The following is a 15,099-nucleotide window of genomic DNA, read 5'->3' on the forward strand; positions in this document are numbered from 1 at the left end:
CCCCTACATTTATACCCCATTTGCAGGCAGCTTTTGCAATATTCAGCCCAAGTCTGTGCACCTGTGTCAACACAACTAATAACTTCTAACTAAACGTTTGCAGTTCTTGACCAATGGGAAGAGTGCTTCTGGCTTCCCTACAATGAACTAACCTTAACTTGTACCTTTTATACTGGGGGCCCTGGTATGCCTAGCCCTTGGGCCATCCTTCTAGCCAATCAGCCAACACTTTAGTCTTAGCTTCTACTCACTGCTAATGCTAGATTCACTGGAGCCTAAATGTGCCCTAGCTATAACTCCATATTTTCTTTCTGAAAGCTGCAGTACAGTATTTTGGCACTTAATGAGATGCCAACTTAAAGACTTAACAACATTCCAATGGTACATACAAATTAAAGCTTTTCATCACTAGCTTATGTACAGTACAATTTGATAACTTAAGCCTTATTAGTTACACAGATGTGTCAACAAGATGAAGTTTAACGTCTAGTTTTTAAACACCTCCAAGTATCTCATTGAGATCCTTGCCTTGTAATTGCTTTGCATTAGCCAATATTCTTAATTATACAATGTTTCGTATCCCAAGGTTGATTGTAACAGTACTGTGTGTTGGGTCGTGGATGCAGCTTTCTCAATGATGCGTTTGTTGTATGTGGTCAGTTTACTTCTGAGAATAAATTAATTAATGTCTATCAGAACTGTGTGCCTCTGTTTCTTCCTGTGCATATTTACAACGCTGTTTCTGTTTCCAGGCATGTGATGCATGGCAGAAGGAAGCTCAAGAGGCCAAAGAAAGGGCAAAAGTGGCTGATGCTGACCGGCAAGTAGTATTACAACAGAAAGAAGAAGTGGATAAACAGCTTAAAAAGCTGCAGGAGGACTTTGATGCTTTATACCGATCTCCAAACTTTCCCCTTCTGAGAAACTATGGAGATATAGACAAGCTTCCACTACCAAAGCTTCATTCTATACAAAGTCAATTGCGTGCAGATTTGGACCTTGTGGATGGGGTGAGTTGGAACTTGGGTTTAGCACATTGGAAATAGAGAGAGAGAATTTTTAAAAACATAACCGTTGTCCCCATCACCACAAGCCACTCCATTTAAAAGCTATGTTGCATTCTTCAGCTCTGTGTGAATACACTGCCTACTGTACAAAAGGTACTGTACAAAAGGCCCTATACATACCAGGAAGGTCAGAACAACATTGGGCTGATGAGTGGCAATTAACGTTTGTGCCACACAAGTGCCATGCAATGACCATATCCAATAAGAGACAATCTAATCATCTCCTTATGACATTCAACATCATTACCATCGCTGCATCCTGCACTACCAACATCCTGAGGGTTATCAATGGCCAGCAACTTAGCTGGACCAGCCACATGAATACTTTGGCTGCAAGAGCAGATCAGAGGCTGGGAATTCTGTAGCGAGTAACTCACCAAAAACTCCCCAAAACCTTTTCACCATTTATAAGGCACAAGTCAAGAGCGTGATGGATACCCTCCACTTGCCTGGATGAGTGCAGAATAAAGACCACGCAAGAAGCTTGACGCAATCCAAAACAAAGCAGTTCACTTGTTTGGCACCCTATCCCCACCATAAACATTCACTCCCTCCACTGCTGATGCACAGTGGCAGCAGTGTGTACCATTTACAAGGTGTACGGCAGCAACTTGCCAAAGCTGCTTTGACTGCATTTTCCAACCCTGCGACCTGTACCACCTAGAAGGCAAAGGGCAGCAGACGGATGGGAACAACACCACCTGCAAGTTCCCCTCCAAATCACTCACCATCCTGACTAGGAACTATATCGCCATTCCTTCACTGTCGTTGGGTCAAAACCCTGGAACTTCCTTTGGGCAGTAAATGCTGACCTTGCCAGCAACGCTTATATCCCAAGAACAAATAAAGAGAAAAACCCTACTTTCATTGCTAGTCTGTACTGAATTGGCTGATCTCTCCTAAGAGCACTACAATTCATCATTTCATCCCTGAGGTAGAGCAGCTTGTGGTTCCCACTCTTAACTGTTGTCCAGTCAGTGGAAAGTGTATGGGTGTGTACCTGCTGTTTGTAATGTCATCCACGATTGAAAAGCACACTAGCACTTGCTGTCTTGGCATGCACTTGAAAAGCAGCCTCAGTAGTCAAGTACAAAATGATGGCTGGTGCCAACAGAACTTCATCACAGTAAGACTCAGTGCCCTTATGGGAGGTGGGAAACTTGTGTGGATGCAATCTGTTGAAGTAAAAAAAAAAGGACTCATCTGCTACAGTAATATGTCATAGAAACCATTTGTGTTATTTGACTAGACCTTCAGGCTTGCAATATTCTCCTTGAAGGTAGGGGAATGGGGTTAAGAAAGTATTGCCTGAATTTTCCATGGGACATTGCAACCCTGATGTCATCCTGAGCCTGCTCATATTGTCAGGGCACTCATCAGCGCAACATTCCAGGAGGCGGCTTTCCAATTATCTGCCTCCAGCCTATCAAGGACAGTAGGCAGCCTTCCAACGCTGCAGGGTCAATCAGAGGGCCTCCTACGACATCAGGTTGTCAGCCCCACCAGGAGAAGTGGACACCCATAAGGCAGTCGAGCAAGTGCAAGGGCACCTCCACATGAAGGTGTCCTTGGTTGCCTGTATAGCAGTGATCAATTAAAGAGGCCTGAAGCCAGTTGGGACATCAGGGTGGAGAGGACCACCATACAGGTCTATTCACGGCAGGGTTGCGTCCTTTCACCCTGCAGCTCTGACATTGGGGAATGGAGCCTCTGTTTCTGATGACCAACTGGCCCGTCACTGGGAGGCTGCCTCAAGTGAGCTGGTGGCCTCCACACATGGCAGAGGGCCACTCCAATGGTAGGAAGATAGCAGAGTCATTGCAAAATGGCCCCTAAGTAGAACCTTACTGGACAAATTGGCTAATTACCCCTGTGGAGTAGGCAGCTGACCCAGTTCCCAGTCCTTTCTGGGAAAGTCTACCGCAGGCAGGAATGCATCAGAGATCTGGCCTGACATCTCCTGGTCTGCAGGGGGCTGTGAAAATTTAGCCCTGTGAGTCTGTAATTGAATAGACTATTCATTGAAGGTATCAACGGTAGTATGCACGTACTAAACAAAAACTTTGTCATAATTTATTATAAAGTTCATCTGACAAGTTTTTAAAAATTGTATTTGATTACAAAATGTTGGGAATTTTATAAACTTACCAAAGAAATCACTACTTGCAGATCACATCTTATGTTTCCATTCAAAACAGGTAATTTATCAGCTCCAGTCGAAGAAATGCATTGTATGCCAGGAGCGGGACCGTTCTATATTACTTCAGCCTTGCCAGCATTATGTCCTCTGTGAGCACTGTGCACCTAACAAAATTGAATGTCCCTATTGCAAAACGAAAGTAATGAATTGGTGATGAATATATTCTAGGTACATGGGACTAGCCTTTTGAAGAACGACTACACTATCCTAACAATTTGAAGCTGTAGTGCCCCCCTCATGTCGGAAATATTTTAAATTACGCAGTGAGTATATCCTACCCTACAAAATATGGCATTTGTGTCTGTATTTCTTTACTGAATTATTTTTTAATACGTATAAGCTCTTCTTTCCCCCGGGAAAACTTGTAACACACATCCTGGTAAACCAGTCAATCAGTGACTAACTCAGTCCATTCTTGAGCACGTTAGCCATACATTTTGCTTTAGTCTGACTGATGTGCTTCACAATGTTGCTGCGTTTTCATCACTTTTGCCCTGTGTTTACAACTGGTGCCGCATGCATTCAGAAATAAAATTGAAGTAACTTCAAGGCACTTCAGATACTGAATCATAGTGTAGGATCGACTTGCTGTGTATTTCCAATGAATATTGCATGCAGAGCACTGCAGCTTTAGCATTTTTATGTTCTAGTATTTTACATATAAAATTAAAAAGAAAAAAAATACTAGGTTATGTGAAGAGGTTTAATTTCCTGTAACGCACTTTGTTAACCTGGGTTTTTTTTTGTTTAGAGGTTATAATAAATTGCTTTCAAGCTGCTTTGTAGTTTTTTTTCCAGAACATGTGATAATATAAAGCTTTGTATGTGTACTGTGAAACCTGTTAATAGATATTTGGTATTCAGATTCTTACTGTTAAATCATAGTACAGTGAATATTGTTAGATTTCCTATTCTAATTAAGTACTATTATAAATATTAGTATTGTGCAACTTGCTAGGATTTTTACATTTTTCAATTTATAAATTAAGTGCAAACTTTTAATGCTTAAAAGGATAACCAGCAGCAATTTCATAATGGCACATAATGCTATTCTTAGCAAACAAGCAGTCTGAAGAGAAGTTTGCTATTTTATATAATAAAATGAACCAGTCTTTTTGTTTTTTGTTTCTTCTCTGAAACAAGCTGCATTGACCAGCATGTGGTTGGAGAGTTTTGTAGCTAGTATCATGAAAGTTTTAATTAATTGTTTTTTTTTCTTCAGTTGGTGCAACTCCTAGCCTTGTAAGCATTTTAAATGACAATGTCTAATTTCTGGCCACTGTTACCAAGTGCCTTCTGCCTTGCCTAAACCTAAATTGCAATGACAACTTCTGTCAGGCAAAGGTACTTTGACATGAAATCTTTGCACTGATTATATATATATATACACACATATATTTAAATATATAATTAATGCAAATTCATAGACCAGCTTTCTCTAACTGTAAAGAAGTTAGGTGCATAAAATTCAGGATGAACTCGTATTGAACATAGATGTTGAAATTGCCACCGTTTCTTGTTCTGACTTATTTAGAGTATACTTAGCACCAGAGGGCATAACCTGTGCTCTCTTTTACATACACTGCTCACTTGACTGAACAGCATAATATGTACAGGTTATAATTAAGAATGAAAAATTGACCTATTACTGTGTTAATTGAAATGATTTGTCTTCACTTCTTGTCATTCTGTATCAGAAGTCCATTATTATTTCCATCAAAGTGTGGAATTGTATGGGAAGTGTGGTTAATATGGGAATATATCAGCTGTTCAAAGAAACTAGTTTATTTTTAAAAATACATAAAAGACTGGTTCACGTGGAGTTGCGAACTGTTTTTGGAGTGAATTAAACTGTTAATAGCCAATCATTGCAAACCTGAGAGATTTTTAAATAGGGGTTTATGGTGAGCCCTGACCATTGCAAAGTCCATGTGCAAATGAGGAAGATCTCTGGTCCTAGCTGGATACAAATAGCATTTGAAGTGTTACATTAGAAATGCCCAGTTCAACATAGAAATCAATCCTTATTTTCATGAACAATGCAGCCACAACAAACCTTACTATTATAACTTGCACCAGCCCAACTTGCTCCATTAGAAGAAACTGAAAATAATGCAAGAACAGAACTGAATTTTTAAATCATGTAAATAGCAACATTTAATCAGAATATGTTAGATTTGAAATTTTCAATGAGCCCATAAAATATAATTTGATATTTTTTTAGATAAATCTTTCAAGTGTCCAAACACCATTGGTATATTAGTTGTTGGATTAATGTGGCCAATTCAAAACCCAAAGCTTGGTATTCCGTTTTTAAAAAATATATAGTGGCCATATGGGCCAATGCTTAGTTAAATTGCTTAGAAGAATTTTATAGGTTTTTTTTATTCCATTGAAATTAGTCAGTTAATGGTAAGCCTATTACATATTAATGCTTGTGCACTATTTCAGATGTATTTTAAATGCTTTTTTCAAACTTTTAATGTCTTAAGTTTATGGGCATCTAATAACGGTTGGGGCCATGGTTGTGTGAAAGTCTAATACTTATGACTCTCTAGTATAATGGAGTTAACAATGTAACTTAAGGACCAACTTCACAGTGAATGAAGCATACTGCCATTGTCCAGTGCTATAAGGAAACATTTGCATTACTTATAGTAAATTGAGGAATTTGCGCTTGAGTTCATTATGGATACAGAGACTGCACTTTCATCAAGGCAAAGGATTGGCACTTTGGGTACAAAATTCCTAGCATTGGGATGTAAATCTCTATTTACACATCAACTTCAATGTCCAACAAAGTGCAAAATGCCTCAGTGGATAAACACACTCTTACTGCATGGTCTGCATTTACAGCTCCCCTGGCTTCTTTGTGAGGCAGAGAGATATTAACTGTTGCTGAGATGCATACACAAAAAAAAAAGCATTCTGCACTTTGCTGAAGAGTTATAATGGACTTCTGAACCATATGTAGTCTTTGCCAAAGAACTTTTCTGTATAGCAATTTATTATTATCTGTAGTTTTAACAAGACATGTAAATACTAAACGGTAGCTAGTTATAGGCAGAATTACTGAAACAGTGACCAAAATTAGAAATTTTAATTCTGTATTGTGTTCTCAGTAAGGGAAAAGAAATTCCACTTTTTTTGTATAAAAATGAAGCTTATTACATGAAATGCTCTTTGATCACAGACTGCTAATATTTCTTTGAGAAGAATGTGGAATGTATGAAGTTCTACAGTTATAAAGTACATTGTATTGGGAAAACAGCAACATTACATAAAAGCAGTCCAGAATTCAAGGTTTACTTACATCTGTTCAAGATTATTGTGAAGTAAAATTTTGCTTGGTATTCTGTTTTTTAAAAAAAATATAGTGGCCATATGCATCAATGCTTAGTTAAATTGCTTATAAGAATTTTGTAGGTTTTTTTGTTTTATTGAAATTTGTCACGTTAATGGTAAGCCTATTACATATTAATGCTTGTGCACTACTGTTGGCATTCAAGAGGAACTGTGTAACAAAACTAGCTCGTTCGTTACTGCATGAACTGTACTCTGCCACATTCATCATAGAAAAACTTTGGTTTTAAAAAAACAAACCACCATTTTATCTTCACAGTTGTGGACTGGGATGTGGCACTATTGAATGATGTGCAGAACTAAATGTACATTTGATAAGTTAGTCAAAGCCCACCACCCTTTTCACAAACCTGGCAATCCAGCCAGGCAATAGTAATTGGAAGGCATTCTCCCAATATAAACTTGGCAGGAGAAATGAGAGCTAATGTAAATCAGAGTTAAGAATTCAAGTCACTTTAGGGCAAAATTATCAAAATCTAGTCAACTCTCAATTATAGAGGGGGAATTTGCAACCCCTTTTTCCAAATATTGCTCCTTTAGCTCCCAACACCAAAGTCTTGTAAATATTTTGCTGAACCGAGAATATCAGTTGGCAATCTTGTTGCTCTCTTCCCCCTCCCACTTGAACACTGTGGGTCATTATTTTAAAAGACCATAAGCTCATACACAACATCCCTGATCAGTCTCCAAGTTAGTTTGTTTAAAATCCCTAGGTGCCAGATCTTTAATTCTGAAAGTAATCCATTTTTGTTCATCTGTGCTTCAAAGTAATGCAGACAACCTAAGCTAGCAAATGAAATGGCTATATTGCTGTTAATATTCTGCATGAATCTTCCTGGTGAGATAACTGATGCCAACTGGAGATGTTGTCTGAGCCATAAGCCTTAATCATCCTATCTGAATCCAATAGTTTTCTTTTCTTTAAGGGTGTGTTTATACCAACGTTGGCATTCACTGCAGCAATAAACTTAGGGTGTAAATAGTCAGATCACTCAGTCGACTCCCCAAGCACTGGGAGAGAACTCCAGGAAATCCCAGCCACTAGAGTTTTGGAATACAAATTGTAGATTTCTTACCACATTGCAAACATAGTCAATCCCCCCATTGAGCTCAAACCTGCTCTGTTCATCGAACAGTGTAGATGCACCCAAAATCAACAAGTATTTATTTCTCATTCTGTCACTCACACACTTATAATTTATGATAAAACTTTGGAGCAGATAGCCACAATTAAAGGAACAGAATTCACCACAAATAAAACATTGTGCAAGTGGAGACCAAGTCCTAATGGATGTTTTCTCAATTTGTGCAGTTCCAGCATTTATGTGCTTTTCCTTATTTTTACAGAAACAAAAGTAAATTGGAACGGGATCTGGCACCTCCATTGGTGATTTTTTTTTTTAAATGGCTGTATAAGCCATTGAATACTCTGGGACTGTGAAAGCCTGCACCTTGAGCTAATAATGCCTCACAATGTCCCCCAGGAACACTGCACTTCTGACTGCCCTACTGCTTGGCACCATTTTAACTTCTGTGTAAATGAGAATTCAACAACCCACCCCAAAATACTTTTTAAAAATGCAATTCCAGAGCACTTAAACAGAAATATGCAGTGGACAATCTTGGAATAATAAAAATATCCCAAAATAATTAACCACAACTTGTGCAGCTGCTTCCTTCCTAAGTAACAGTAAACCAGCGTTCAAATTTTTTTCTATGTTTCTCCCATTCGTCAGGTTTCTTTGGTGTATTGTTACTGAAAAGTAAATTTATTTATGTATTAAACTTAGTTTTTCTTAACTGCATGCTCCCTATGGTTATCATGAATGGTGCCAAACCAGTAGGAAAGTGTAAATAGTCAGCAGAGCATTTAGAAAGCAACTTGCAAGTGCCAAAACTGCCTTAAAAATCATTCAAAACTATTAGATGCCAAATACTTCCCCCAATAAATCATTTCACAGAAAAATGAATAGCAGTCCAACAATATTACAAAAATATTTCCAAGGGAGACATCTGAAGATCAATGGGCGTCCTTTATAATGAACAGGCTAAAATAGAATTTTAGAACCAATCATTCAGAATCAGGAAGGTGGTGAGGTTACATGCAGTGTGGTAACGAGTGAATTGCTGAAATTCCCATAGTGAGTAGCTTGTCATTTTCTGTACAACAGGTTGAAATTAATCTCTCCCAGGTGTGTGAAGTTACTGGAGGTGTGTTTATATACAAACTATTTCCCTTGTATGACAGTAAAGTATTAGGTGTCTGATTCCAGAGTGGAGCAGAATTCTGCACCAGGTAGAGGTATTTCAGAAAATGTCTCCATCACCACCTGGCTCTTGTTAAAAAAAATCAATGGACATTTACAGATGCTTTAATGAAATCTCTACTGTTGATGTGATTTACCAGATGACATTTCCACTAGCAAGCTGATTGATTTTCACAATTAATGGACCTGCAAGACAAAAGGACATAGCTAACCTTTCCAGATTATACTGAATGCCATAGCCCCTTCTTTTGACTCCATATATATTTTTCTTTCCCATGTACCTGGTCCTTTGTTGTGCTCCTCTTTGGTGGGTAATTACACAAGTGTGGTGCAGTTCAATATCATTCTGTTATGCTGGAAAATTCATTGCCTATCTTCAAAATGCCCTAATAGCCCACAGCAGAGGTACTGCACTTCGATGTATGAATAAACCTGAACTCTTGCTGAGTGATGGTTTATTATTGACCAGTGAGTGTGCTTCAAGGCACATTTACTGTAATACATTAGCTAATGCTTCACTACAGACTTGCTACCATGTTCAATGAAGTATTACATTTCTGTGGCTGTTGCAATACCAAACTACTTCCTGCAGGGATTACAGGGCAAACTTAAATTGTTATATCTGATCGAGTTTATAAACTTAAGAAATGGTGAAGCTAAGCATTTTATGTGCAAGAAATTAAGAACTTCTGGCAGTGTGCTTTCTATTCCAACACTGATGCTCTATTGGGCAACACAAGCCTGGACAACTAACTTTTAAGGTTGTGAACCAACAGTAAATTATTGAAGAGTTTAGCTTTGTATTTATTTTACCTCAGTGTTTGTAATTTTTTACTGCTGGGATTCAGCATGTAGCAGTGCATCATTGTCAAAAGGTGGATGTGGTGTGATGGATGATGACTGAGTCTGAGAATAAACTTCAGCAAAGCACTGAATTAAACAATTCTTCTAAGGGAAAAGTATAGAATAAAATTATTTTAGACTTAAGATCTTAAAATCACTTTTTGAAAATTAATTTCTTAATGGGGATGGTTTCTATGTGAACACACTTTCAGATTCTTTATATGCAAGTTCCTCAGCCTGGGAAGAGCAATGAAACAGGAGGAAAAAAACTTTTCTCAGGGTATAAGGAACAATCTGTAATGAGAGTTTGTAAAGCATTCTGTGGAAGCCAAGCTGCATTTATATATGTTTATCTAGGAAGCTCACTGAATGGGGATAGTTTTAAGACTGGGCAACAGTAATGATGGGCTGTTGGAAGAATCCAGCAACCAGGTAGTTGTGCTAGTTTCTGTGCACATCACCAGTTCAAATACAACAAAAACTCAATAAGCCCCTGCCTATTTTACTCTATTCATAATCATGTATGTCTCTTACAGCATTGTTTTATCACAGGTCATAATAAGTTGACTAATTGCAAATTTCATTGCACGGGTAGCGTACAGCCAAACCAGTGAAAACTTGCTTCAGATCTATAACCAAGTACTTCATCCACTTTGTACTCCTGGGAATTTTGACATTCAAGAAAATCATGGGAGGTGCAAGAATTCAGTGACATTACTGGCAAAAAAAATGTATTACAATAGTAACATATCCCTGACTCTGTGATTTATGTATTGACGTGGAATAGCTCATATCTTAACTAGTGTTTAAATATTACTGAAATATTGTCTTGATATATTAATTTTTTTGTGTGGTCAAAGCAAGACCTTAATTGAATATTATGGGAATTTTTTCATTTTTGTGTATTAATTTATGGAAGCCTGTTGTATGCGGTCTAGGTGAGTGTACACAAACAGAATGGCGATCTGAATGGAATGTTCTTTTAGAAGGTATTTATAAATGCATAATCATTTTACTCTAGTTCATTGTTTAAATTGTTAACACTTAAGATTTTTACACTATAGCATTTATGCAGTGGTTTACAGAATTCATGGAATTATTTTTATTATCAATATGGGAATTAAAATAATTTTTGATCCTCAAAACACACATTATATTAATTGCCTTTTTTTCTCCCAGATTTCCCTTCCTTTTAAAACTGAAGCTTGATGTCACTTCATCACAACTTTCTGATTCACTTGTCTTCTCTAACTACCATTTCCTGCACTGCATTTTGGGGGTTTGCCTAGCTGCCCTAGTTTTAATGCAGTACTAATTGTTAAATCTGGAAATTCAGGGGATTGGATAGTTGAGTATTTATGACAGTATTCTCCTCTCCGTGACCCAAATCAAACTCAAAAATGGCCCATAAATTGGCATATTAATGGTTTCATTCAGTCTGGCTTGACTGGAATGAAAAGTTGAACCTGCTGTAGTTAAAGGTTCCTTTTCTAAATTTGAGACATTAGCATTAAAAAGTAAGTTATGGTCAAGCTTGCAACTTCTTCCCTCATGGCAAGCTCCTGATCTAGGTTGGGCTGCAGGTATAAAGAATTAAGTTGTATTTACATTAAATATAATCACTGCCTCAGCGTATCAATAAAAAATATTTTTGTTTTGTTTAGCATGTTCTCACAAAGAGATGACTGAATATATCATCTGTTCTGGTATTAGCTAAGTGACACTTGGAGAACTTTCATGAATGGTGCCATTGGGATTTTTCGTGTCAACGTGAACTGGCAGATGGGATTGAGTCATCTGAAAGTTACTCTTGCACCCACCACCTTCAGTTGGGTTGAAGTGAGGCTTGACTCCACCCACAAGGGAGCAACAGTGTTCTACTGCCAACTGACTTAAGATAATTGAAATTTCATAATGATGCAACATAGGAGGAGGCTTTTGGTGCCTATGGCTGCTCCTTGAAAGAGCTGTTTAGTTGGTACCTGCTCTTTTCCCCGTAGCCATGAAAAATATCCTTTCAAGTATTTGTCCAATCCACTTCTGAAAGTCACTATTGAATTAGTTTGCACCACCCTTTCAGCCAATGCATTCAACATCATAACTCCCTAAAGAAAAATGTCTAATCTTGAGTTTGGTTGTTTTGCCAATCATCTTAAATCCACGTTCCTTGGTTACCAGCCTTTCTCCCACTGGAAACCGTTGCAAATTTGATGGAAGGTTGGCAGTTTGGAGGTAAGGAGGAGCATCCTGCCCAGCTACAGTTACTTGCCCTCAGGAATGAGCACTTTTAAAGGGAAATCTTGAAGCTGTCTGTCATGTTGTTCTGTAAAAAGTGCAGCACCATTAGTGTCACAGGCACAAATGCTGCAGAATGGAATATTGGGTGAACTCTGCTTCTGGTGGTGAAGTGCTGGCAAAATGGAGCTTGTCCTTTCATCCCAGACTCATAGGCCAGAAATGCAGTTTAGTTTTTCAGTTGCAGTTGTCTGGTATTACCAAAATTACAATACAGAGTAAACAGCGCATTCAGTACTGACACACCTAACTGAACTAGATCTATAACTTGATGCTGCGGGACATAGGTGGAGAAATCAGATGCAAGCTTGGATTGTGGGCAGGGTTCTTCTCTGGACTTGCTAACAGTCCTGGAGTTGTTCTATTGTACATTTAGAAGTGTGGCTGAAACATTGAGCTCTGTGTTTCTCTCACTGCTTCAGTTTCATTCCCCCGTCATATCTGAAGCAGTAATTGGGGTTCTGCCTATATTGGGCTGGGAGAAGCAACCTGTCTTTCTGCTTAACCACTGATTTGTGTGGCAGCGTGGCGATGCTGTTCCTCCCTGCCCAAATGAGCAAGAGGGGGCCGAATATTATTTAATGCCAGGGTCAAATTTCCATCGCTTTGAGAGAAAATCGAACCTGCAAAATGCCCAGTTTCTTTTGGAACGTTCTGGCACTGGTTCTACAACATGATTGTTTGTTGTTGTAGTCATTCCCACCGCAATACATTTGCTGTAACCACTTCCAGCTCTTTAACCTGGATCCGTGCATGACAGGAGCAACCAAAGACTAACATGGAGCCTAATCCGAATCAGCAGCTGTGGTTGGCAGCTAAGCTAAATTAATGAATCCCCGTAACGGACAGGGCCAGATAGGGTGATCAGGCAGAGGAAGTGGGTCCAAGGTTCGGGTTTAACTGTATTCGCGACCAGGGAGAGAAATCATGGTCCCCAGTGCTTCTCCTATTTCCGGGCCCTTTATTTCTTAACCCTCTCCCCCGCCTCCCAATCATACATATTTTTTACCCCTTTCAAGATTCACCAATCAATTCACCACACAATCACAGAAAGGTCCTAGTAAAATGATAACGTCCATTGTGGCATCTAGTTACAAATATTGTCCAATTTATATGCAGCATGGTTCATTATATTGTTGCTGCTTTTAATATTAATGCTGTTAACTTGCGTATGCCCTATAGGTGATCCCACCACAACTATTAACAAACCAGAGAGTACAAATTTTATTTTAATTAATTTAACAGGAAAATATCCAATTAATTATTTATAACATTGTGCAATAACACTGATTTCGGTGACTATCTCATTAACATGTTTTGCACATTGCATCATATATAAACTGAGAGAACAAATTCATATTTGGGGCAAAGATTAAATACTTGCAACCCAGATTGCAAGAAAACCTTTCCGGTTTTGTTTTATATATTTTGACTATTTGCTCTGTATCGAAAAGACCATTTCCATGCTGCAGCTTACATTGTTTCATTGTTGGAGAGTTATAGAAGGGAAAGAGGGAGGAAAGGAGACAGCCCCATTCACTTGCTGCCTAAGCTCCCTTCTTCCTCCCCAGATACACTGACACAGCACTCAATCACATCACTCAAGATAACTATCACTAGAAGCAAAGTTCTAGTTCCCTGGGAGTGGCTCATGCTACAGACTAGTCTGGTCCAGCTTGGCACAAGGCAAGGCCAAGTGACAGCTCCCCTGGGCCTGCTTTGGCCTCGTTACCAGCGGAGACTCCCTCCTGTTCTTTCATTTTCTGTTCCTCCTTGGCCTCCCAGAAGATGTCGTCACAAGTTGTTCAGTGCAGCTGAAAAACTCCTGCATGGTGGCCACCAGGAACGGCCAGAGTATCTCCCTAGCCAACCTTTACTGACCAATCAGCGTGAATGAGAGAGAAACAACACAGCACCACGCAGAGCCACTGGAAAACCAGATTGGCAAGCAAAGCACCAGAAAACAAAACAAACGGGAGAGCTTGCATTTATCCAGTGTGGGAGAGACAGAATCTGTGATTGGAGGAGCAGCTTTGTCTTTCCGGCACCTGCTACTCCTCCAATCACTGCTCTGCTGTCATCTGCTCTCAACAACTGACAGTTTAACTGGCAGTTAAATGTTTTTTTTTTAAATACCTGGTAGTTACTGAGTGGGAAAGACCTTCAGGCAGCTTCATGGTTGACCAGCTTTAAAACAAATAGGAGCTGTCAAGTTACTGATAGTTGCAAGTAGAAATTTCATTTGGTTTTAATCTACATTCACCATTTCTTTGGCAGGTTTCTTGAGTTCACTCCCAAGATCCTGGTCGATGCATCTCCATGTGGGTAAAATAGACATATTCAGTGGAGAAAAGTATTTTATTAAAACGTTGTGGAGCTTGGGGTTCAGTTAGCAATACATTCAAGTTCATGATCTAGCTCTTGATAATAAAATAAAATACACCATTTGTGCCGACTACTTGACCTGTGGGACGCTTCATGGTTTTTCCCAAAGATCAGTCACAGCAGTTTCTCTCTGTTCTGATTGACACAAATTCCACAAGAATTTCTCGCAAATATTTGTTGCAGGTAATGTAGTTAGTGTTGCTCCCAATGCGGAGTGCATGACACGTTGAGATTACCATATAATTTTGATCTGGAATGTCAGGTGTCAGCTGCCTTACTATCTGCCTATTGAGTGCCTACATTCTAAACAAATTTCAGTTTATCCCTTCTTAGAGTGTGAATAGAGTATTCAGTAGGTATATTAGTTTTCCTATTTGCAGCAACCGTCAGTAACTAACAGTACTGATTTCTTTTAAACCACAAAGCTGTCCAAAGGTAGAGTGGTATGCACAAACAGTGGAATTTTTATTTATTTAGAAAGAATCAAGAGGTAGATAATGAAATTAAAGGTATTGTTAACTGGACCCCAAGCTCCACAAAATTTCAATAAAATACTTTTCCCCAGCAGCAAACAAACAGCCAAATTATAGTGAATGTGCCAATTTTACCAGACTGGAGACACATTGCCCAGGATCTTGAAGTGAACACTTAAGAAACCTGCCAAAGAAATGGCGAATAT

The 15,099-nt window shown here is 38.8% G+C and overlaps 1 protein-coding gene across 2 annotated transcripts in view; it reads left to right on the forward strand.

The window, feature by feature from the left end:
* unkl (unk like zinc finger) overlaps window positions 1-10,885 on the forward strand; it is a 143,322-nt gene extending 132,437 nt beyond the window's left edge. For both annotated transcript variants that reach the window (XM_078558415.1, XM_078558416.1), the window contains 2 exons: window positions 753-1,010; window positions 3,266-10,885. In XM_078558415.1, coding sequence (XP_078414541.1) covers window positions 753-1,010; window positions 3,266-3,421 — 414 coding nt within the window. In that variant the 3' untranslated portion in view covers window positions 3,422-10,885. The remainder of the gene's footprint in view (window positions 1-752; window positions 1,011-3,265) is intronic.
* Window positions 10,886-15,099: the final 4,214 nt, after the last annotated feature.

Source organism: Cetorhinus maximus, chromosome 15 (assembly GCF_964194155.1).
Source record: "Cetorhinus maximus chromosome 15, sCetMax3.hap1.1, whole genome shotgun sequence".
NCBI lineage: Eukaryota > Metazoa > Chordata > Chondrichthyes > Lamniformes > Cetorhinidae > Cetorhinus > Cetorhinus maximus.